The sequence below is a fragment of the Phyllobates terribilis genome, unplaced genomic scaffold, assembly GCF_046119375.1.
Source record: "Phyllobates terribilis strain yellow unplaced genomic scaffold, ASM4611937v1 Scaffold_12__6_contigs__length_324123572, whole genome shotgun sequence".
NCBI lineage: Eukaryota > Metazoa > Chordata > Amphibia > Anura > Dendrobatidae > Phyllobates > Phyllobates terribilis.
In genome coordinates, this window is record NW_027362772.1 from 78,840,260 (window position 1) to 78,862,478 (window position 22,219).

The window sequence follows — 22,219 nt, forward strand, 5'->3', positions numbered from 1 at the left end:
TATCATTTGCATTTTTTTTAAAGTCAGTTTTTGTTTTATTTTTTTTGTCTTGTAGTAGTCGCTGATGTATTTTGTGCCGAATTCTTCCAAATGGCGCAAGTGGTTCAGGAATGTTGCACAAAAATCAAAAACGCTCACACTGTATATACAGGAGGCTATGTGGGGCTCTCACTGTATATAGCAGTCTATGTAGGGGCTCACACTGTATATAGGTGGCTATGTGGGGGCTCATACTGTATATAGGAGTCTATATGGGGGCTCATACTGTATATAGGAGGCTATGTGAGGGCTCATACTGTATATAGGAGGCTATGTGGGGACTCATACTGTATGTAGGAGGCTATGTGTGGGCTCATACTGTATATAAGATGCTATGTGGGGGCTCATACTGTATACAGGAGGCTATGTAGGGGCTCATTCTGTAAATAGGAGGCTATGTGGGGGCTCATTGTATGTAGGAGGCTAAGTGGGGGCTCATACTGTATATAGGGGGCTCTGTTAGGGTCATATTGTGTATAGTGGGCTCATACTATATATAAGAGGCTATGCGAGGGCCCATACTGTATATAGGGGGGCTATGTTGAGGCTCATGCTGTTTATAGGAGGCTATGTAAGCTCTAATATCGTATAGAGAGAGGCTATGTGGGGGCTCAAACTATATATAGGGGACTATGTTAGGGCTCACTCATATTGTGCATAGGGAACTCATACTGTATATAGGGGGGCTCTGTGCGGGCTCATACGGTATATAGAGGGGCTGTGTGCGGGCTCCTCCGGTATATAGGGAGATGTCTGCATACTTAATTTTGCTCAATATTGATACAATTAATATTAATATAAATACTTGTATTTAATATGTTTGTATTAATATTGAGCAGAATTAATTTCAGCCCATTGGTTCGGCCTCCACAACAGTCACGGTCTCTCATGTAGCCCCTCGGGCAAAATAGTTGCCCGTCCCTGCCCTAGGGGGTGACTGTAGTACACTTGGTCAAAAATTTAGCAACTTTTTTTGTATGAATTAGGCGAAGACATCTAGAAACCCTGAAAAATCAAAAAAATGCTCTTTGTATTCGTCATTAAACTTTTTAATGAGTTTTCTGCTGAAATGGGAAAATAAAAAAGTCCAACGTACATAAAACCCCGAATACAATGACGAACATAAGAAAAAAAAAAAATAGTGAACGTATGCAGAATAGACTTTAAAAAGGTGCAAATCATAAAAAGGCACAAATGAAAAAACAGGTGGCAAACACCAAAATAAAAAGGTGCAAATGTAATAATGTATGGGTCTGGAGAGGAGTCATATCATTATTCTCCTTCCTGATAGGTAACATACAAGGTACAGAAAACAAGTATGTGGTTTGGTGCAGAAACCGAATACATAGAGGACTGTGTCACTTATCAGAAATGTTCCGTGTAGAGAAGAACAATATATCGAAAATTTTCTAGACTGTTGATTCCAGTAACATGCACATGGAGGAGCGCACGGTGACACGGCTGTGGGCAGTCTTTACACTACAATGGGTATGACGCGCTCTCTCTAGTCACTGTTCACTTCACACAGACCCCAGACGACAATAAACCACAGATCAATATTGGAACAACTTTCCATAATAACTGTAACACTATTGCCAGCTCCCCTGCATGGTTTGCCTCCCCCCCCATGCAGGGATGCTGGCATACTCACTGCTCCGGCCCCCATGGCGTGCTTCCTGTCCTCTGCTGTAATGTGCACCCTGCTTGCTCCCCTGCTCTCAAAGGGGCAGAGTGCATATAGTAAATGCCCCCAGCTTGTTACGGAGAGGCATTTAGCATAATGAGTTAATCTGCTGGATGGCTCTCAGGTTACTACTGATAGTCATCCTGTATAAAAGACTCCCTTGCTCTTAGGAAGTCACCAAGCAACAGCTTTCATTAGTATGTAGTCACCCCCTACTAGTGAGTTATTAGGTCCTCTGATCCCGATGCAGCCAGTCCTGTTCCCGAAGTCCCCTGGTTCCGGTGTGGCCAGGGCCTGAACATTGTCCCCTGGTCCTGGTGCCAGGGTCCTGAACATTGTCCCCTGGTCCTGGTGTGGCCAGTCCTGTCCCCGAAATCCCCTGGTCCTGGTGTGGCCAGCGTCCTGAACATTGACCCCTGGTCCAGGCATGACCAGTTCCTGAACATTGTCTCCTGGTCCTGGTGCGGCCAGTCCTGTCCCCAAAGTCCCCTGGTCCTCGTGTGGCCAGTGTCCTGAACATTGTCCCCTCGTCCTGGTGCGGCCGGAGTCCTGAACATTGTCCCCTGGTCCTGGTGCGGCCAGTCCTGTCTCCAAGTCCCCTGATCCCGGTACGGACAGTATCTGAACGTTAGGAGTGGTACCCGGCGGCTACCCGCAGCCAAGTCGGTCTCCACCATCTGGAGCTGCAGGTAGCTGCTTAGCTATGCCCCAACCTAGGCAGACCCGACCCTGTGGGTCCACTAATCCACATGCGCCACCGTTGGGCGTAACAACAACCTAGTGACGGATAAGACCTCCCATCCCATTAAAAACAACATTATTCAATTCACTCTTCAATATTGAAATCGTAACACCAAGGAAAAGTCGTGGAATTGTGCAAATCACAGAATGGATAGACTTGTGAATGATATGCAAAAAATGTTTTCAAAACATCTCGATTTATTCAGTCTGGAGTCTGATCTCCACGTGCAGAAATCCCCGCACTTACAGCCTCAGCTGCCATCAGAGAGGGTATTAATGGTCGTCTGAGAAAGGTTCTGCCGCTGAATCAACAAGATCCGCTGCTGGCAGCTGCTTTGTAATCACTGACCAATGACGTCCAAGATGGGAGACAAATACGGAGACGCTGCAGCCGTGGGAGAATGTTTAGAACATGTGGCATGACGTTGTCATGTTGATACATGGCTTCCAAGACACTTTGGAGAAAAGGCCGCACCACTTTTTCCACCAATGAAGACTAGAGGGGTCCGGCAACCGTACATTATGCCATCCCATACTCGGAGTAGGACCGGTGTGATGTTCACCTCTTCATGGTGTTTCCCAGGTGGTCTCCAAATGGAAAGAGGCCGGAATGGAGATACGGAGGTCTATCCTCTTCAGCGAAGCCTCACTTTTGTCTTGGACTCAATGAAGCCAGACATTTGGCTAACATTTCTCAAGCTCGAAAAAGCTCCCAAGAATGGACCCCTCTCTAGGACGACCAAGCTCTCAATTTACAGAGCTCCACTAGATGTCTTCTTCGTCCAAGAATAGAGGACACCTTTCCAAAACTCGTAAGCGGATCTCCAGATCAGCTCACCGTCTGCTCTCTGTGACATCTCCAAACCTTGGTCAATGAGAACGAGATGTTACTCCCATCTCATGGAGACATAAATTTAACGCCAACAGAGGAAAGGAAGCCACAAGGAAAAAGGACTTCAAAAGTTCCACTCGTAATGAATTTCCTCCATTGATCTGCTTATTAAATCGTGTTAACCTTCCTGTTTCTACTTTTATAGAGCACATCCGCTGCCCGGAGTGAGGTTTATAGCTGGTGACAATGACTTCCTGCAGATTAAGGAACGTTGTGATAACCTGCAAAGCAGCACAAAGGTCAAAATTATTATTCTTCTGTCAACACAGCCGTACAATGGCTCGATTTTTTGCAGGGACGAGTTCTAGTTTTGAAAGACATCATTCATTTTATCATACAATGTAATGGGAGAACGGAGAAAAAAATCAAGTGTGATGAAAAAGTGAAATAAAATGCAATTCGGCCTGTATTTTTTTTTTTACAGGATTGATTGTACGATAAAAATAACCAGGCAATATGATTTTCCAGCTCGGTTTCAGTCCGGCTATGCCAAACGCGTATGAATTTTTTTTCTATTAAAAGCGGTCAAAAAAGAATTCAAACGTTAATTAAAAAATAATAAAAAAAAAAAAAAAAAGCTGGTTTCACCATTTTCCAAGACCTGTAACGTAGTGTTTTTATGGATACCACTTTGGGCTACATACAATAAGAAGCAATCAGGGCACTGTATTTTATTTTAGGGAAGTCTGGTGACCCAAAAATTTGCAATTATGGAGGATGATTTCTTTTTTTCCCCTCTTTATGCTGTTTAAATCCCATTTGGTATTCCATATTAGTTAAAGGCCAATCTATTAAACATATAAAATTAACGCAGATCAAAAACCTCAATGATTAAAAAAAAAAATCCAAACTCCAGGGGACGTTTTTCGGTCCCCACATTCCTGCCCAAAAATTGCAATAATCGTCACATGTAACCCAAAATGGCACAATAAAAATGTCAGCTTGACACGTGAAAAAAAGCACTAACGCACATCCATGGACGGGAAAATAAAAATGTTACGGATCTCAAAAAATGGCAACACAAAACAAATGGGAAAGAAAAGTATAAATTTGGTATTGCGGAAATCGTACTAAGGCCACGGCCCCACTATCAGTATTTGGTCAGTATTCGATCAGTAATTTTCTGAGGAGTGGGAGCCAAAACCAGGTGAGGAACAATCAGAGAAAAGGTATAATAGAAACAAGTCTCCAATTCTGCATTTATCACCCACTCCTGGTTTTGGCTCCCACTCCTGAGAAAAAACACTGACCAAATACTGATAGTGGGGCCGTGGTCTAACCTGGAGAATCATATTGCCGGGTCATTTTTACTGCACAATGATGAATGCCGTAAAAAAAACAAAACCCAAAAAACAAATGCTGAAACAAGTTGCTTTTTTGTGCACAAAAAACAGTATAAAAACAAATCACAAATTAAAAAAAAAAAAAAAAAATGGTGAAATAGCTTTTTTCAACCCATATGGATTTTTTTTCCAGCTTTTCAGTATATTATATGGTGAAGTGAATGGTGTCATCGAAAATTACAAGTCGCCCTGCAATAAAAAAAGAAAAAAAAAAGCTATGGGGGGGGGGGATGAAGAATGAAAAGTTACATGTCCTTAAGGGGTTAAGGCAGCTCATTTTGCAAAACGTTTTATGTACACTGCTCAAAAAAATAAAGGGAACACTGAAATAACCCATCCTAGATGTGAATGAATGAAATATTCTCATTGAATACTTTGTTCTGTACAAAGTTGAATGTGCTGACAACAAAATCACACAAAAATCATTAATGGAAATCAAATTTATTAACCAATGGAGGCCTGGATTTGGAGTCACCCCCAAAATTAAAGTGGAAAAACACACTACAGGCTGATCCAACTTTGATGTAATGTCCATAAAACAAGTCAAAATGAGGCTCAGTATTGTGTGTGGCCTCCACGTGCCTGTATGACCTCCCTACAACGCCTGGGCATGCTCCTGATGAGGCTGCGGATGGTCTCCTGTGGGATCTCCTCCCAGATCTGGACTAAAGCATCCGCCAACTCCTGGACAGTCTGTGGTGCAACGTGACGTTGGTGGATGGAGCGAGACATGATGTCCCAGATGTGCTCAATCGGATTCAGGTCTGGGGAACAGGCGGGCCAGTCCATAGCTTCAATGCCTTCATCTTGCAGGAACTGCTGACACACTCCAGCCACATGAGGTCTGGCATTGTCCTGCATTAGGAGGAACCCAGGGCCAACCACACCAGCATATGGTCTCACAAGGGGTCTGAGGATCTCATCTCGGTACCTAATGGCAGTCAGGCTACCTCTGGCGAGCACATGGAGGGCTGTGCGGCCCTCCAAAGAAATGTCACCCCACACCATTATGTGCGGCCCTCCAAAGAAATGTCACCCCACACCATTACTGACCCACTGCCAAACCGGTCATGCTGAAGGATGTTGCAGGCAGCAGATCGCTCTCCACGGCATCTCCAGACTCTGTCACATGTGCTCAGTGTGAACCTGCTTTCATCTGTGAAGAGCACAGGGCGCCAGTGGCGACTTTGCCAATCCTGGTGTTCTGTGGCAAATGCCAAGCATCCTGCACGGTGTTGGGCTGTGAGCACAACCCCCATCTGTGGATGTCGGGCCCTCATACCACCCTCATGGAGTCGGTTTCTAACCATTTGTGCAGACACATGCACATTTGTGGCCTGCTGGAGGTCATTTTGCAGGGTTCTGGCAGGGCTCCTCCTGTTCTTCCTTGCACAAAGGCAGAGGTAGCAGTCATGCTGCTGGGTTGTTGTCCTCCTACGGCCTCCTCCACGTCTCCTGGTGTACTGGCCTGTCTCCTGGTAGCGCCTCCAGCCTCTGGACACTACGCTGACAGACACAGCAAACCTTCTTGCCCCAGCTCGCATTTATGTGCCATCCTGGAGGAGTTCCCACAGGAGACCATAGGCAACCTCATCAGGAGCATGCCCAGGCATTGTAGGGAGGTCATGCAGGCACGTGGAGGCCACACACAATACTGAGCCTCCTTTTGACTTGTTTTAAGGACATTACATCAAAGTTGGATCAGCCTGTAGTGTGTTTTTCCACTTTAATTTTGGGGATGACTCCAAATTCAGGCCTCCATTGGTTAATAAATTTGATTTCCATTGATGATTTTTGTGTGATTTTGTTGTCAGCACATTCAACTTTGTACAGAACAAAGTATTCAATGAAAATATTTCATTCATTCACATCTAGGATGTGTTATTTCAGTGTTCCCTTTATTTTTTTGAGCAGTGGATTATAGGTGCTGCATAATCTTGATAATCGGTAGGGGGTCCTGAGACCTCTGGCAATTGGCCAGAAAACCGCCCGGAAGATCGTAGCTATTGCATGAGCTGTGCGGACTGTGCGGTGTGCCGGCTCAGAATGAAGAAGGTGCAGAAACTTTATTTTTTAATTTCTCCATGTACGAGAAAAACGGATGACACTCGGACCACACTCTGATCAGAATAATCGGTCCGTTTTTCTCATACGAGAAAAAAAATCGGATGTGTGAAAGTCTTCCAAAACTTTGTGTACAATTATATATCGACTCAAAGAAGCTTCAAAACACAATTGTTTATTTAAAAAAAAAAAATGCACATGATGTCCAGTCGCACGTTACACTTCAGTCATAGGTGGACAGTATACAGCGATGGGCACTGTGCACAGTGACGTGTCACCCAGGTCTCACGGACTTGGCACCTTTAGGAATGTCATGTGTGTATCGTATAGATCTGTATGGTCCGAGTCTGGACCCCGATGCTCGGACACATTTCTACGCACATGGGCATCTTAGCTTAGCGGATGATGGCGTCTATTGACGCAGAACTGAGGATCCCGCTTATACAATACAGACCTGGGTGCGCTCGTCCACGACAGCGAGCATTGTACGTTACAGTAAGGACTTCGAGCCGAATAAAATAAGAAAATCTTAAAAAAAAAAAAAAAAGGACACATTATTTACTCCTAAAAGCCATAAATAATTATATCTACAGGTCCATCCGAACGTTTTTTTTTTTTTTTTTAAACCGCAATCTTCCGGTTCAGCGAATACCTGTAATCCGTTTGTTCTTCGGTATAGTCTTTCAAGCATTTAAAAAGAAAAAGTAATAATATAGTTTCTTCTTTCGCCAATTATTAAAAAAAATATATATATCTGACATACGGTGCAATACAAAGATGTTGTAACAGGGAGGTCCCTTCCTCGCAGGATCAGTAACATTAAAAAAAAAAAAATGGCTCCGACCGTATTACCGTGATAAAAAAAAATCACTAGATCAGATCTGCAAGGGCTTCTCCGATCGGGTGCTAAGTGTTCGCCATTTTATATGGTAACATCCCATTCCCGGGATCTAATCTTGGGAGAGAGAGGTAGGAACTGCAAATACCGACGACAGCAGCTGAGGCCGAGCAGGAGCCGACCTCTGGGTAATTGGCACAGTATGATTTTCAACGTGGCACCGAGACTTTGATCGCTAACCCCGGGGTGGACAAAGCCGGCTTGTCCGCCGGGCACCACTTGAATGATTGGAAATCATGTGAAGGTGCTTCAGTGATCACGATACAAGTCCTAATTCCCACAGTATCCCTGCCTTTGCCGTGTGTTTAGCCTGTTACGTTGTCATTGTCCTCCTCGTCTCCGTCGGTCAGCAGCTGGCCACTCTCGGCCAAATCTTCCATCTCCACGTGAAGGTAGCCATTGCCACACCTTGGGGTGTCCTCTGTGATGGCTTCCAGCCCTTCGTCGACCGTGCAGCCCGGCGCGTACTCGCACTGCTCGTACGTCTTTGACTTGCGCCTCTTTAACCAGTCTTGTACCGTTTGATTCAGGAGCACCCACGGGATGGGCAAGGAAGCCAATATCATCAAACTGATCAGCATGCCCAGCGCCCACGGGGGATACTCCAACTTCTCTTCAGCCGCCTAAAAACGAAAAAAAAAATAAACATTCATTAATAATGGCTTCATGACACTAATCCTCAACATTCATGTGACATCCAGAGTGGATGAAAAAGACCCCTTCCCTCTGTCCAACCACTTAGATGAAGCGGTCGCTAATGTCCGGAGCATCTGAGATGTTAAACAGCCGGGACCAGAGTCATCTCCAATCCCGGCTGTTTTCAGTCCATTAGAAAATGAATAAATTTCTTGATACAAAAATACGAGCTCCAACTCTGGTCACTGCAGAAGAAGGGAGAAGATGGAAGTCTGCAGAGACAAGCTGTGGCTGTAAAAGTCATCAAGGGGTCTGGACAAGATGAAGAAAAGAAAGAGAATGACTCCAGAGACAACGTCATCTATAAAGGCACCTGGATGTAAATGTCTATTTGTGATACTGACTAAATCTCATAAGTACTGTGGGTCCTGATGATGACTGATGGCAACAACTCCCAGTATCTCCTTACCATTGTTAAGGACGTAGTGGAAGTTGTAGGTTCATGTGATACGAATGTATATGGGTCTGACCTGACATTACAATTTATCAACCATGTACTGATGGTTGTTCTGGTGGTGAATTCATGTACTGATGGTAGTCCTGTTGACGTATTCTTGTACTGATGAGGGTTGTGATGCTGTGTTTCTGTACTAATGGGGGTTCTGGTGATTGATTCTTGTGCTGTTATTTGTTCTGATCTTGTACACATGTAACAATCCATAACTTGTAGGATTACGTTATAAATGGTTATGTTAATAAAGTGTTGTGCTGTCTGACAAGCCTGCGCGGGGCATTATGTGGGGGCACAGCCTGCACGGGGCATTATGTGGGGGCACAGCCTGCACGGGGCATTATGTGGGGGCCAATATTCTGCATGGAGCATTATATGGGGCCCATAATACTGTACGGAGGACTATGTGGGGGCCATTATACTGTATGAAGGACTATGTGGGGGCCATTATACTGTATGAAGGACTATGTGGGGTCCATTATACTGTATGAAGGACTATGTGAGGGCCATTATACTGTCTGGAGGACTATGTGGGGGCCATTATACTGTCTGGAGGACTATGTGGGGGCCATTATACTGTCTGGAGGACTATGTGGGGGCCATTATACTGTCTGGAGGACTATGTGGGGGCCATTATACTGTATGGAGGACTATACTGTCCAGTCTGCACTGTGTGCTGTGAGGATTCGCCGGTTTCTGAGTTATTGTAGAATTTACAGTAGATATCACTCATGTAATGTAAGAAGTGAAATCTTCGGCATTGTACTAGATATATATATTTCTCTGCGGTATCTGTGCATCATGAATCGTGGTATGTGTTAGATGGGCCCACTGAGACTCTTTCGCCCGGGCCCAGAAAAACCTGGAGCAGGCCCTGCATATAGTGACTGCAGACTTTCATCTCAAACCTGGACGAGCCCTTTAATTATGAAATGAAGCCCTGTAGCCAATCCTAACAGCTAAGTGCTCAAATCGCATGTGAATGATTGGTCACATGAAGACTACCCAAACAGCTTGGGGGGCGAGGGGTCGCCAAACTAAATTCTTGCCCCTAGGTACACCTCTGTCCTTCGGATGGGAAGTCATCTGCCCTTTGCCTTTCCAAAAAGGTTGTGAATGGGAATGAGAAGGGGGCTGGATAGGGGAAAGCATGGCGAGGCGGATCAAGACGCCACAGTGCGGTCATCATACCTTCTCCATATTCCAGGACTGGTACTTGGGGTATTCGATACACATTCTGATCAAACTGGCAAGTAGGAGGCCGATCATGGCCAGGATGCTGAAATACTGCCACATGTACTTATACAGCCGCCAAGGACGGTAGCCCAGCATTCCCTCAATGTCATCCATAAACCTGAACACAGATGAGAAAAAAATATATATATTTAGTAGTCACACATCCATGTCAATGTCTAACCTTCAGTCGCACCTTGTTTATTATCTAAAAAGGTACGATATTCTCCATCTTTACATTTTCCTGTAACTTGAATCTAAATCGCTAACATTGAGTTAAATGATAAAATTCTGTCTCCCTGCTGAATCCATTATGTGATATTTATATATGGGGTTATTTATTTTTTTTAGCCAAAACACATGCATTTAAATGGGGTTTGTGGACATTTTTTTTGTACTTAAATACATGTATTTGGGGCTATAAATCATGTCACTTGAGCACCCGCGATACTTGGTGCATACCCGAGTACCTAATGCAAACTCAAGTAGCGAGCACTTGCGCTCAAGACTCAATATGATGACCTAATGTTATCAAATTCTGTGTCGTACCTCTGGGCTCAAAATGTTCACTATACCCCTTGCTAAAATCCTTGAGGGGGTCTAGTTTCCAAAATGGTGTCACTTGTGGGGGGTTTCCACTGTTTAGGCACATCAGGGGCTCTCCAAACGCAACATGGTGTCCGCTAATTATTCAAGCAAATTTTACATTCAAAAAGTCAAATGGCGCTCCTTCCCTTCCGAGCCCTGCCGTGCGCCCAAACAGTGGTTTTCCCCCACATATGGGGTATCAGCGTGTTCAGGAGAAATTGCACAACAAATTTTGGGGTCCATTTTTCCCTGGCAAAAATAAAAAAAAAATTGGGTCTAAAGTAACATTTTTGTGAAAAAAGTTAAATGTTCATTTTTTTCTTCCACATTCCAAAAATTCCTGTGAAGCACCTGAAGGGTTAATAAACTTCTTGAATGTGGTTTTGAGCACCTTGAGGGGAGCAGTTTTTAGAATTGTGTCACTTTGGGGTATTTTCTGTCATAAAGACCCCTCTAAGTGACTTCAAATGTGATGTGGTCCCTAAAAAAAATGGTTTTGTAAATTTTGTTGGAAAAATGAGAAATCGCTGGTCAACTTTTAACCCTTATAGCTCCCTAACAAAAAAAAAATTTTGGTTCCAAAATTGTGCTGATGTAAAGTAGACATGTGGGAAATGTTATTTATTAACTATTTTGTGTGACATATCTCTCTGATTTAAGGGCATAAAAAATTAAAATTTTGAAAGTTGCAAAATTTTCGCCAAATTTCCGATTTTTTCACAAATAAACGCAAGTGATATCGAAGAAATTTTACCACAATCATGAAGTACAATATGTCACGAAAAAACAATCTCAGAATCAGGGGGATCCGTTGAAGTGTTCCCGAGTAATTACCTCATAAAGTGACAGTGGTCAGAATTGTAGAAATTGGCCTGGTCATTAACGTGCAAACCACCCTCGGGGGTAAAGGGGTTAAGTAAAAAAAAAAAAAAAAGTCCCACTTTCCTGTTCAATTAAAAAAAATACTCCCATCGATCTTACGATACTTAACATAAGGGGGAATTACGACTAATGAAATAAATGGGGAAATGCTGTCCGGATGTTGGCAGGGAATAAGATCCTCTGTTATCGCTAATATCTAAAAACAAAGCAAAAAAAAAATTCTAATTTATTGACTAATGTTATTTATGGGTAGAAAGGATTTTTTTTTAGTTTCTACTGTGGCGTTCACTTGGGATATTACACGACATGTAGAACGGAGGCCGCGCACAGACTATGCATTTATATATTAAAAAGTCGTCCCATGCGCCACCCGGTGGCCAAGTGATACTCTACAGGCAGATAGGAGGAACTGGAGTGAAGCGTCAGGTTGTGTTCACACTGGCATCACAATTTTTGCTTTTTACAGGAGCCATGATTGATCTGATGTGGCAGCCTCGACTAGCGATGGGATCCAAGGAGTATAAGTAACATACGGCAATCAGTAAGGATCCAAAATGAGTGATCTGACATTAGGAGAAAGAAAAAGGGTACCTGTCCGCCCCGTACACCCAGGCCACGGCCACGTTCTCAGCTATGACCACAAGAATGAGAGGCAAGGTGGCCGAATAGTCGTCGAACATGGAGACAAAATAGGAGCCGGATCGCTGAACGAAGATCAGTCCGATCAGAAGACCACATACACAGCAGAAAACTGAAAATGAAGGGAAGAATAGAATTTATGGGTTACACAGAGGATGTCCCATATAGGGGGTCTCAGCTACCAGAGCAACTTCTGATCTCTCTCTAGGTCAAATTCTGTATTACCTGCCATCTGTGGTGGTCCGAATGCTGGGACCCCTGATCAATCCTCAAAATAAAGGATAACTAGTTCTCACCCTTTAAAAAGGGCCATGCTCTGAATTTTCACGCAAAGCTACAGCAAACAGTATTGGAATTCAACTGGTTTCTTAAATTGATCACCAAAAAAACGTTTTGAACTCTGAGCTTCCGAAACGCTTTACTTGGAGATCGAATAACTAACACTGCTTAGGGTCACTACCCCGAATCATCAATTGCTTTTAAAGGAGACGGGTCTAGTGATTTGTAGAGGTCCCAGGGGTTTAATATTTATGCGTAACCCAGAGAGGGGCTGATGTGAATGCTGAAGATTTCCCTTACCGCGCTGTCAAAGCAACGTAAATAATGTGTCACGGGTGTGTCAGATGTGACAGACAGTTGCCCAGTAGTTGGTTGCAGAAGATCTCTTCGTTTGACATTACAGACACCTTACTAAATCTGGCTTACTTTAGGACCCAGCAGCTACCTCCCTCCTGCTCTGATTGACACCCTGGCCTGGGTGTTTAAATACTTTCAGTTTTCTGCAGGAAGGTTCCGGTGATAATCACATGTTCCCTTGTGAAGGCTTGGAGCTATTGCAGTCTGCAGCTTACTTCCTCTCTGGTGCTTGGAGGACGTTTGGTGTAATCTCTCTGAAGTCGGCTCAAGCTAAGTTTCTCCTCCCCGTGTTTGTCTCCCTTGTTGTCTTTAGTTTATAGTGGGGACTGACTAGTGCTCATCCACCCTTCCCAATCCAGGGCCTAGCTCTAGGGATTTACAGAACTTAGGTTTCCTGTGCGGCGATAGGTGAGGAACCAATATAGGGACGGTAATGGAGACCGGGTGATATCAGATCAGCCTAGGAGGTCTCCACTTCCCCCTTTCCCTAGTGTCTGGGCTCCCTTCCCCCTCATCCTTTTGTGTTGCACTTTGTCTTTCCTACACTGTGCGTGACATAATGTTCTCACCTGTGAATAGGGTTTTCCTCTTGCGTAAACACGAGAAGTTATCGAGCAGCGGGGTGATTATTCCTTGCATGTTTCCAAACATGGTGCTGAGACCCAAGTTCAGTAACATGAGGAAGAACAATAACGACCAAAATGGGGAGGCGGGAAAACGGGTCATGGCTTCGGTGAAGGCGATGAACGCCAGGCCGGTCCCTTCTACACCCTGCAAAGACAAAATGTATGGAAAGTTTATACAAAAGAAATAAAAAAACGTAACATATCGGTAACGGATACCACACGGAGAATCCTCACACCTTGTTCATCTCATCTTCTACCCGACAATTCGTGATATCGTACTGTGCCAGGCCGGTCATGTTGTCCGCGCTCGTGTACCAGTTGCCGTACTCCGCAATGGTCAGGTTCTCCAACGGGACGGGAAAGTCAAACAAAACGCCGGCCTTCAGCAAATCTCTGATCTTCTCTTGATTTCTGAATAACCAAGGACAAAGTGTGAGGACCAAACCTGCAGATATCGACAAGATCGGTTGACATGTATGGGGGCTTCCCAACTCTCCCTTACAGATGATGTCGGGAAAAGAGAAGGGTCCGGCCTTTTGGATGGGCAACGACAAAACACCTTTTTTTCCTGGAGAGAAACCGCCACCAGAGGAGTCTCTCGTAGAGAACCCAGGAACGCTCCTGTAAATGGGGGAGATAGCTGCCGGCCAAAAGATTTTTTGACTGACAGTTATCTAACGAGTCCTTTGGTACGACGAAAAGCCACTCTTCCCTCCCTGTTGGCTTGAGATTTTGTATGTGGGGTAACGGTGGACCCTGCAGTTTCGTGGTAGACCACTAGATAAATGGCAAGTGGGGAGGTTGTGTAGGACCTCAGCGGAAACAATGGCCATAAGGAGTCCTGGTGGCTGCCCAGTGGGTCGGTTGTGGCAGGCAGCATGGCTGGTGCGGTACTAGTCTGGGAGCCACAATCCGCCCCTGTTCAAGGAGTTTCATAACTGGTCAGGCTCCTATGCACTGGATGTTAAAGGGGTATTAATGAGTGACCTATCCCCCCAACGATCAGCTATTATGTGCCCCAACAGCCAGAAGAGATGGGAGACCCCCCATACACATTGTCAGGTCCGGCTAACTTGGATCAGAATAAGACCACTTACTCCAATAAACACTGTTTGGCAATATCATTTGCGCGGAATCCCAGGACAGCAAAGACGACCAACGTGGCCAGTATGGAGGTCATGAAGTTGATAAAAGACACCAGGATGGCATCGAAGTGGCAGTTGTTCTGCCGGTCGTTGTAGCTGGAGTAGGCGATCACACTTCCAAATCCGAGGCCTAAAGCAAAGAAGACCTGGGTGGCCGCCTGTCGCCAAACCTGGATGTTTCCCCAGATTTCCAGCTAAGAAAAAAAATATAGAAAAGATAATTTTTACTTTCCAGGATTAGTAGAAAGGGGTCAGACTTGTTTTTTTTTTAGTAGCCAGTGTGGGTCTCCCCGTGGCCACACATCGTGGACTCAATCACTAGAATGGAGATCGGACAGCAGTGGCGCACCTTTGGTGTAAACATGATTCGGATCCCGTCCAGGGCACCGTCCAGGAGAAGTCCGCGGACGAGGAAACAGACCAGGACAACGTAGGGAAAGATCGAGCTGAAGTACATCACCTGCAAAAAGACAAAGGGCAGACTGAAATATTCAAATAATAGGAGATGATCTGTGGGACCCGGGAGCGGGCACTACACAGTGTGATGGACTCTGAACATCCGACTGATCGGGGGGGGGGGGGGTGACAGTTTTTGCAAACCCAATACTGATGAGCTATCCTGATTATCAATATCAGAGTTACGGACAACCCCTTCAACCACATCCTGACATAGGACGTCCTGGAGCTGAGCCTGTACTATACCCTGCCGATGCTGTCTGTGCTACACAGTCGGCATCTGGATGTAGGAGCTCTGATCGCTGCTGTCCACCTCCGACCACAGCATTTAAGGCGGCGGTCTGGATAACATGCACATACCTCCTCCCCACTGACATGATCGCAGGGTGCCAATGGGTTGCCATAATAGCTGGGGGTCCCATGACTCCCATATTGGCAACCTGTGAAGCTTTATAAAAAGACCAAGATTTTAGCTACTGTATATACTGCAATATGGCAGTATTGACGTACATAGTAGAAGTAATCAGAGCTTCAAAGTCGCCTGAGGGGGGCTTAAAAGATACACACACACACACACAGTCATTTATATGGATACACCTAAATTAAATGGGAATGGTTGGTGATATCAACTTCCTGTTGGTGGCACATTAGTATATGGGAGGGGGAAAACTTTTGCAGATGGGTGGTGACCATGGTGGCCATTTTGGATCCAACTTTATTTTTTTCAATGGGAAGAGGGTCATGTGACTCATCAAACATATTGAGAATTTCATAAGAAGAAGAACAATGGTGTGCTTGGTTTTAACGTAACTTTATTTTTTCATCAGTTTTTTTACAAGTTTATGAACACTTATAAAATGTGTTCAAAGTGCTGCCCATTGTGTTGGATTGTCAATGCAACCCTCTTCTCCCACTCATGACACACTGATAGCAACACCGCAGAAGAAATGCTAGCACAGGCTTCCCGTATCCGTTGTTTCAGATGCTGCCCATCTCATATCTTCACAGCATAGACAATTGCCTTCAGATGACCCCAAAGATAAAAGTCTAAGGGCGTCAGATCGGGATGTATTAGATAGATAGATAGATACAGTACAGACCAACAGTTTGGACACACCTTCTCATTTAAAGATTTTTCTGTATTTTCATGACTTTGAAAACTGTACATTCACACTGAAGGCATCAAAACTATGAAATAACACATGCGGAATTATATACTTAACAAAAAAGTGTCAAACAACTGAAAATATGTCTTATATTCTAGGTTCTTCAAAGTAGCCACCTTTTGCTTTGATGACTGCTTTGCACACTCTTGGCATTCTCTTGATGAGCTTCAAGAGGTAGTCACCGGAAATGGTTTTCACTTCACAGGTGTGCCCTGTCAGGTTTAATAAGTGGGATTTCTTGCCTTATAAATGGGGTTGGGACCATCAGTTGTGTTGTGCAGAAGACTGGTGGATACACAGCTGATAGTCCTGCTGAATAGACTGTTAGAATTTGTATTATGGCAAGAAAAAAGCAGCTAAGTAAAGAAAAACGAGTGGCCATCATTACTTTAAGAAATGAAGGTCAGTCAGTCCGAAAAATTGGGAAAACTTTGAAAGTGTCCCAAAGTGCAGTTGCAAAAACCATCAAGCTCTACAAAGAAACTGGCTCACACGACTGCGATCCCTGTATGCCTCATATCAGATGGGTTGTTACTAAGAAACCATCCTTTATCACTTTATATAAATGACCTCTTCCAGGCTCTAGGGCGGATGGTGCCTGGAAGATAACTCTGCCTCCAGAGCTTGTTTTAAATATAAGGGAGAGATACCAGTGTGAGACATGTAATGGCCTCTGTCAGCTCTCCTGATCTCACTGCAGAGCTGTGTGTGGTTATACCTGACACTGCAGATTCCTGTCAGTTGTTCAGCCTCCAGCTCAGAGGCACACAGGGTTTTAATATTGTTGCAATACAGCAGAGCTGAAAGAGAAGCAAAAATGTGTTTGCAAGAAAACAAAATTTTAGTTCTGTTCTGTGTTGGTTACTAGTCTCACACTGGTAACTCCCCTTCATGTAAAACAAGCTCTGGAGGCAGAGTTATCTTCCAGGCACCATCCGCCCCAGAGGCTGGAAGAGGTAATTAATATAAAGTGATAAAAGATGATTTCTCAGCAACAACACATCTGATATGAGGTATACAGGGATCGCTGTCCTCAGCAGTCTATAACCTGCATGCCCATATTAATAGTTTAGATAGTGACAGATTCCCTTTGAAAAAGAAAAATTTTAAAAGTTTATTATTGGCGTTAATTGTGACCTGAAGAATCATGCTGCCATGTAGCGTAAAAAAGAAACCCAACACCATGGATCAACCCCTTCAAGCCGCGGCCAATTCCATTTTTTTCATATTTCTTAGCTTTTTCAAAGAGCCATAACTTTTTTTTTTTAATTTTCTGTCTCCATATGAGGGCTTATTTTTTTGTGCTCTGAGCTGACGTTTTTACAGATAACATTTTGGAATAGATATGAATTTTTGATCATCTCTCAACGTATTTTCCCGAAAACCCGCAATTCTGGAGTTTCATTTTTTTTCCTCGTTACGCAGTTTACCAATCAGATTTATTTTATATTTTGATAGTTCAGAGTATTACAAACGCAGAGATATCAAATATGTGTATTATTTTTAATAGGGCAAAAGGGGGTCCTCTTACTTTCCCAGAAGACTTGATTCCTTTGATCATCCCTCCGCACACGAGAAACCAGGCGAAGAACAGACATCCGGTCATCGGCCAGTTCATTTCGGAGGCCCCTATAGAGTCAGTGACGTCCAGAGCCTTCCGGTACCAGAAGTACGTGGTGGCCGAACTCTTGGCACACTCGGGTTCTACGAGAGACATTGATATACTCAGTGAGAAGGTTATAACCTGAAGTGTTGGAGATACAATTTCCACCCAAAAGCATGAAAGTTGAGACTGGTATTGATCTCCCGTTACCCTCAATATCTGGATCTGTAGGGTCTGGTCATGTATCCTGAACTCTACTAGGTCAGGCAGAACCTGCAAATAGATTTGCTCATCTTGAACCCCAACTAATGCTGTTACTTGCATACATAGGTATAGGCAGCAAAATACCCTTTTTTAGCACTTGCTGAAGTAGACAAAGGCGGGAAGGCAGCCAGAGAAGTGCCGCAAGGGTAAAAACATGTGACCACTGCCATCTTTATTCCTACAGAAGTGGAAACTACTGTGTTTAATGTTGGTGGGCAAGGAGGGTTATAGAAAAATTTTAACCGGAAAGGGAGCAATCCCTTTAAAATTAACTTTGGATTCCTGATACAAACAAAATACCCTCTCCTAACAGTATGTACCTGAGTGTGTTTCGTTGGCCAGAGAGGGGCAATTTTTCCATGGCAGCGGGTACTGGAAAGAATTGAACATGTAGAACAGACTCCATCCGATGATGACGTTGTAGTAAAGGGCCACGAAGGAACAAACCTATGAGGAAGACGAGGGCCGTTATCTAGAGGTTACCCTTCATTATAGGTGATTGACACCATGTCAGTTTTGGTTTTGATACTTCGGACTTTTATGGATGTGGCGTTACTGAATATTCTTTTGCTTTTCCCGGATGGGGAAAAGCTGCTAATTTAACATGTCCGATCCTTGTTTCTGCCATCAGGGAAAAGCAGCGACCCAATGGCGTAACTTAGATCGCCATCAGTCGACCATTACTCCTTCTGCCGTCCCTGGACCGGGCCGGATGTGTTTGGGCTCTCACTGGGAAGAGTGGGGATATGTCACAGCCAGACTCCTTATCTCTAGTGGTAGCAAAGAATCAGACATTTTACAATGTTGAGGACATGTTGGGGCCCCCCATACTCATTAGGTGGTTAGCCTAATGCCCCAACATTTCTATGTGTCTGACTGACGTCGCGGACCCCTCTTTTATATGCCTTGCATTAATTTGGATAGCCGCCATGTAATACCACATTTCCCCTCCAGGTGGCGCTGCAGTAAAAGCAAGCTGCACCTTTCTCTGTCGATCACAGCCGATCGCAGAGGGGTAAAGAATCCAAACCCATGGCAATCATCTGCTCGTTGCCCCGTGGTCGTCTTGCTGAAACAAACGTAACTTTTTTTCTACAAATGCTGCAATAGGAAGGGAAGCCATATTGGTTGTCAATCAGCAATTGACTAAGAAGAGTGCTGATGTGTGGCTGTCTGCGGCTGTGACTTACCACGCAGCTAGCAAAGCCAATCCCAGCTAACCGTGGGTTAATATGCTTCCAGACCCCAATGCTTCCCTGACGAATACTCTGCCCGGCAGCCAACTCCAAGAAGAAGAGGGGGATGCCAACGACGAGGAGTAAGAGGAAGTACAGCAATAAGAAGGAGCCTGCAAGACAAGGGCACAATGTCATTATCACAGCAAATCAGCAAAAAAACATCCTTAAAGGAATTGTCCACTTTTGGATGACTTTTTTTTCTTAAAAGCATGTAAATTTGGGGGCTAAAAATAATTTTTGCATTTGGGTTTCATTAAAAATTTTGCACCGTTTTCCTTCTATATCCTCTGTGTTGCACTGTCAGATGAGTTAACTGAGAATTTATTAGCGAGTTAGCTACCATGGTCTGGCAGGGTAGCTCTTGGCTATCTTTTTCCAGCTGATTTATGACCACAGACAACATCAAAGTTGAATGCGCTGGGAAATAAAGAGGCTGTAAAAGCAAAACCGTGCATAATTTTTATTTATTTATTTTTTCTTAAATGCAATTGTGCAATTGACAATGGCTCCGGATGAGCTGAAACGTTTTGAGATGTGGAAATAAAGGAGATTAATTCACCACATGTGAGTGCCGGGATTTGTTTTGCCCCTTAAATTTTTCACTCTGTTTCATCGCAGCCATTTGGTAAATTCTAAAAAGTTATTTTTTTTTCTCATTAAAGTACATACTTAACTGAAAAAAAACAAATATACAAATTTTTGCAAATTTATTAAAAAAGAAAAACTGAAATATCACATGGTCATAAGTATTCAGAGCCTTTGCTCAGTATTGAGTAGAAGCACCCTTTTGAGCTAGTACAGCCATGAGTCTTCTTGGGAATGATGCAACAGGTTTTTCACACCTGGATTTGGGGATCCTCTGCCATTCTTCCTTGCAGATCCTCTCCAGTTCTGTCAGGTTGGATGGTGAACGTTGGTGGACAGCCATTTTCAGGTCTCTTCAGAGATGCTCAATTGGGTTTAGGTCAGGGTTCTGGCTGGGCCAGTCAAGAATGGTCACAGAGTTGTTCTGAAGCCACTCCTTTGTTATTTTAGCTGTGTGCTTAGGGTCATTGTCTTGTTGGAAGGTGAACCTTCGACCAAGTCTGAGGTCCAGAGCACTCTGGAAGAGGTTTTCATCCAGAATCTTATTTCTCATAGTCTGGGAGTCCTTCATGTGTTTTTGAGCAAACTCTATGCAGGCTTTCATATGTCTTGCACTGAGGAGAGGCTTCCATCGGGCCACTCTGCCATCAAGGCCTGACGGGTGGAGGGCTGCAGTGATAGATGACTTTGTGGAACTTTCTCCCATCTCCCTACTGCATCTCTGGAGCTCAGCCACAGTGATCTTGGGGTTCTCCTTTACCTCTCTCACAAAGGCTCTTCTCCCACGATTGTTCAGTTTGGCTGGATGGTCAGGTCTAGGAAGACTTCTGGTGGTCCCAAACTTCTTCCATTAAGGATTATGGAGGCCAATGTGCTCTTAGGAACCTTGAGTAATGCAGAAATTCTTTTGTAACCTTGGTCAGATCTGTGCCTTGCCACAATTCTGTCTCTGAGCTCCTTGGGCAGTTCCTTTGAGCTCATGATTCTCATTTGGTCTGACATGCACTGTGAGCTGTGAGGTCTTATATAGACAGGTGTGTGCTTTTCCAACTCAAGTCCTATCAGTTTAATTAAACACAGCTGGACTCCAATGAAGGAGTAGAACCATCTCAAGGAGGATCACAAGGAAATGGACAGCATGTGACTTAAATATGAGTGTCTGAGCAAAGGGTCCGAATACTTATGACCATGTGATATTTCAGTTTATCTTTTTTAATAAATTTGCAAAAATGTCTACATTTCTGTTTTTTTTCAGTCAAGATGGGGTGCGGAGTGTACTTTAATGAGAAAAAAAAATAAACTTTTTAGAATTTACCAAATGGCTGCAATGAATCAAAGAGTGAAAAATACTGTATACGAAAAATATACGTACCCACTGTATGTATGTATGTATGTATGTATGTATGTATGTATATATATATATATATATATATATATATATTTATTTATTTATTTATTTTTTTCATTCATTAGACACTCCATTATACAGCCCTGGGTGGACCAAGAATATACCAAATATAACTATTCACGAGCCTGGTGTATCCGAACTGTAATAACCCCGGAACTAGATATATTACACAGCTCACATGGCAAAAACGCCCAGGAGAGGAGTTCCAGATAGTACAAGTCAATAAAGGAGTGTACGGATAAACGGCGACCTGCTCCTTACTAGATCCCACGTGCCCCCCACGTGTATGCGTATAGGGAAGTTGGGGAAGATACCCGTCAGCCAAGCAATCACTCAGCTGACATATCGGGGGGGGGGGGGGGGGGGTGTTTGGGACTGGGCTGTGCCGCAGATCTTACCTCCTCCATTCTGGTGACACAGGTAAGGAAACCGCCAGACATTTCCTAAACCGACAGAGAATCCGACCTGGGCGAGGATGTACTGCACTTTACTGCCCCACGTGGGGCGGGCGCTGGGCTCCGGTAGCAGATCACGGCTGGACTCCCCTGCGACGCTGCCCTCTAATTCATTTAAGGATTTTTCCATTGGGTGGTGTCACTATAATGTAGTGTTTGGTAAAGGCGTTACAGGGTCTGTCACTTTAAAACCTGCAAAAAAAAAAAAAATTAAAAATTGTTAGAAACTTACTGATTGTTTTTTTTTTCACTCAACTGTCACCTATTGCGAGGTCCTGCAAAAAACCCTGTGCAAAAAAAATAAATAAATAAATAGGAAAGGCGTTCTGTGCTGCACTAGAACTCTGCTCTCAATGTATCAACTATTCAAACTTGTGTTTCCACGGTAACAGACTACAAATAAACCCAGTGTAGTCAGACTGCAAATGTATCGCATGAAAAAGATGGAACAGATCAGCAAGAAGCAGGAGATGGGAGGAGCAAGAAA

The 22,219-nt window shown here is 44.0% G+C and overlaps 1 protein-coding gene across 4 annotated transcripts in view; it reads right to left on the bottom strand.

Annotated features, from left to right (window-relative positions):
* Positions 1-6,919: 6,919 nt before the first annotated feature.
* Positions 6,920-22,219, bottom strand: part of LOC141172142 (sodium-dependent neutral amino acid transporter B(0)AT2-like) — a 36,441-nt gene continuing 21,141 nt past the window's right edge. For all 4 annotated transcript variants that reach the window (XM_073656009.1, XM_073656010.1, XM_073656011.1 and 1 more), the window contains exons 2-12: positions 21,676-21,924; positions 19,237-19,394; positions 18,367-18,493; positions 17,711-17,883; positions 14,907-15,017; positions 14,510-14,751; positions 13,649-13,823; positions 13,356-13,557; positions 12,103-12,262; positions 10,000-10,162; positions 6,920-8,284 (exon numbers count right to left, since the gene is read on the bottom strand). In XM_073656009.1, coding sequence (XP_073512110.1) covers positions 7,967-8,284; positions 10,000-10,162; positions 12,103-12,262; positions 13,356-13,557; positions 13,649-13,823; positions 14,510-14,751; positions 14,907-15,017; positions 17,711-17,883; positions 18,367-18,493; positions 19,237-19,394; positions 21,676-21,862 — 2,016 coding nt within the window. In that variant the 5' untranslated portion in view covers positions 21,863-21,924 and the 3' untranslated portion in view covers positions 6,920-7,966. The remainder of the gene's footprint in view (positions 8,285-9,999; positions 10,163-12,102; positions 12,263-13,355; positions 13,558-13,648; positions 13,824-14,509; positions 14,752-14,906; positions 15,018-17,710; positions 17,884-18,366; positions 18,494-19,236; positions 19,395-21,675; positions 21,925-22,219) is intronic.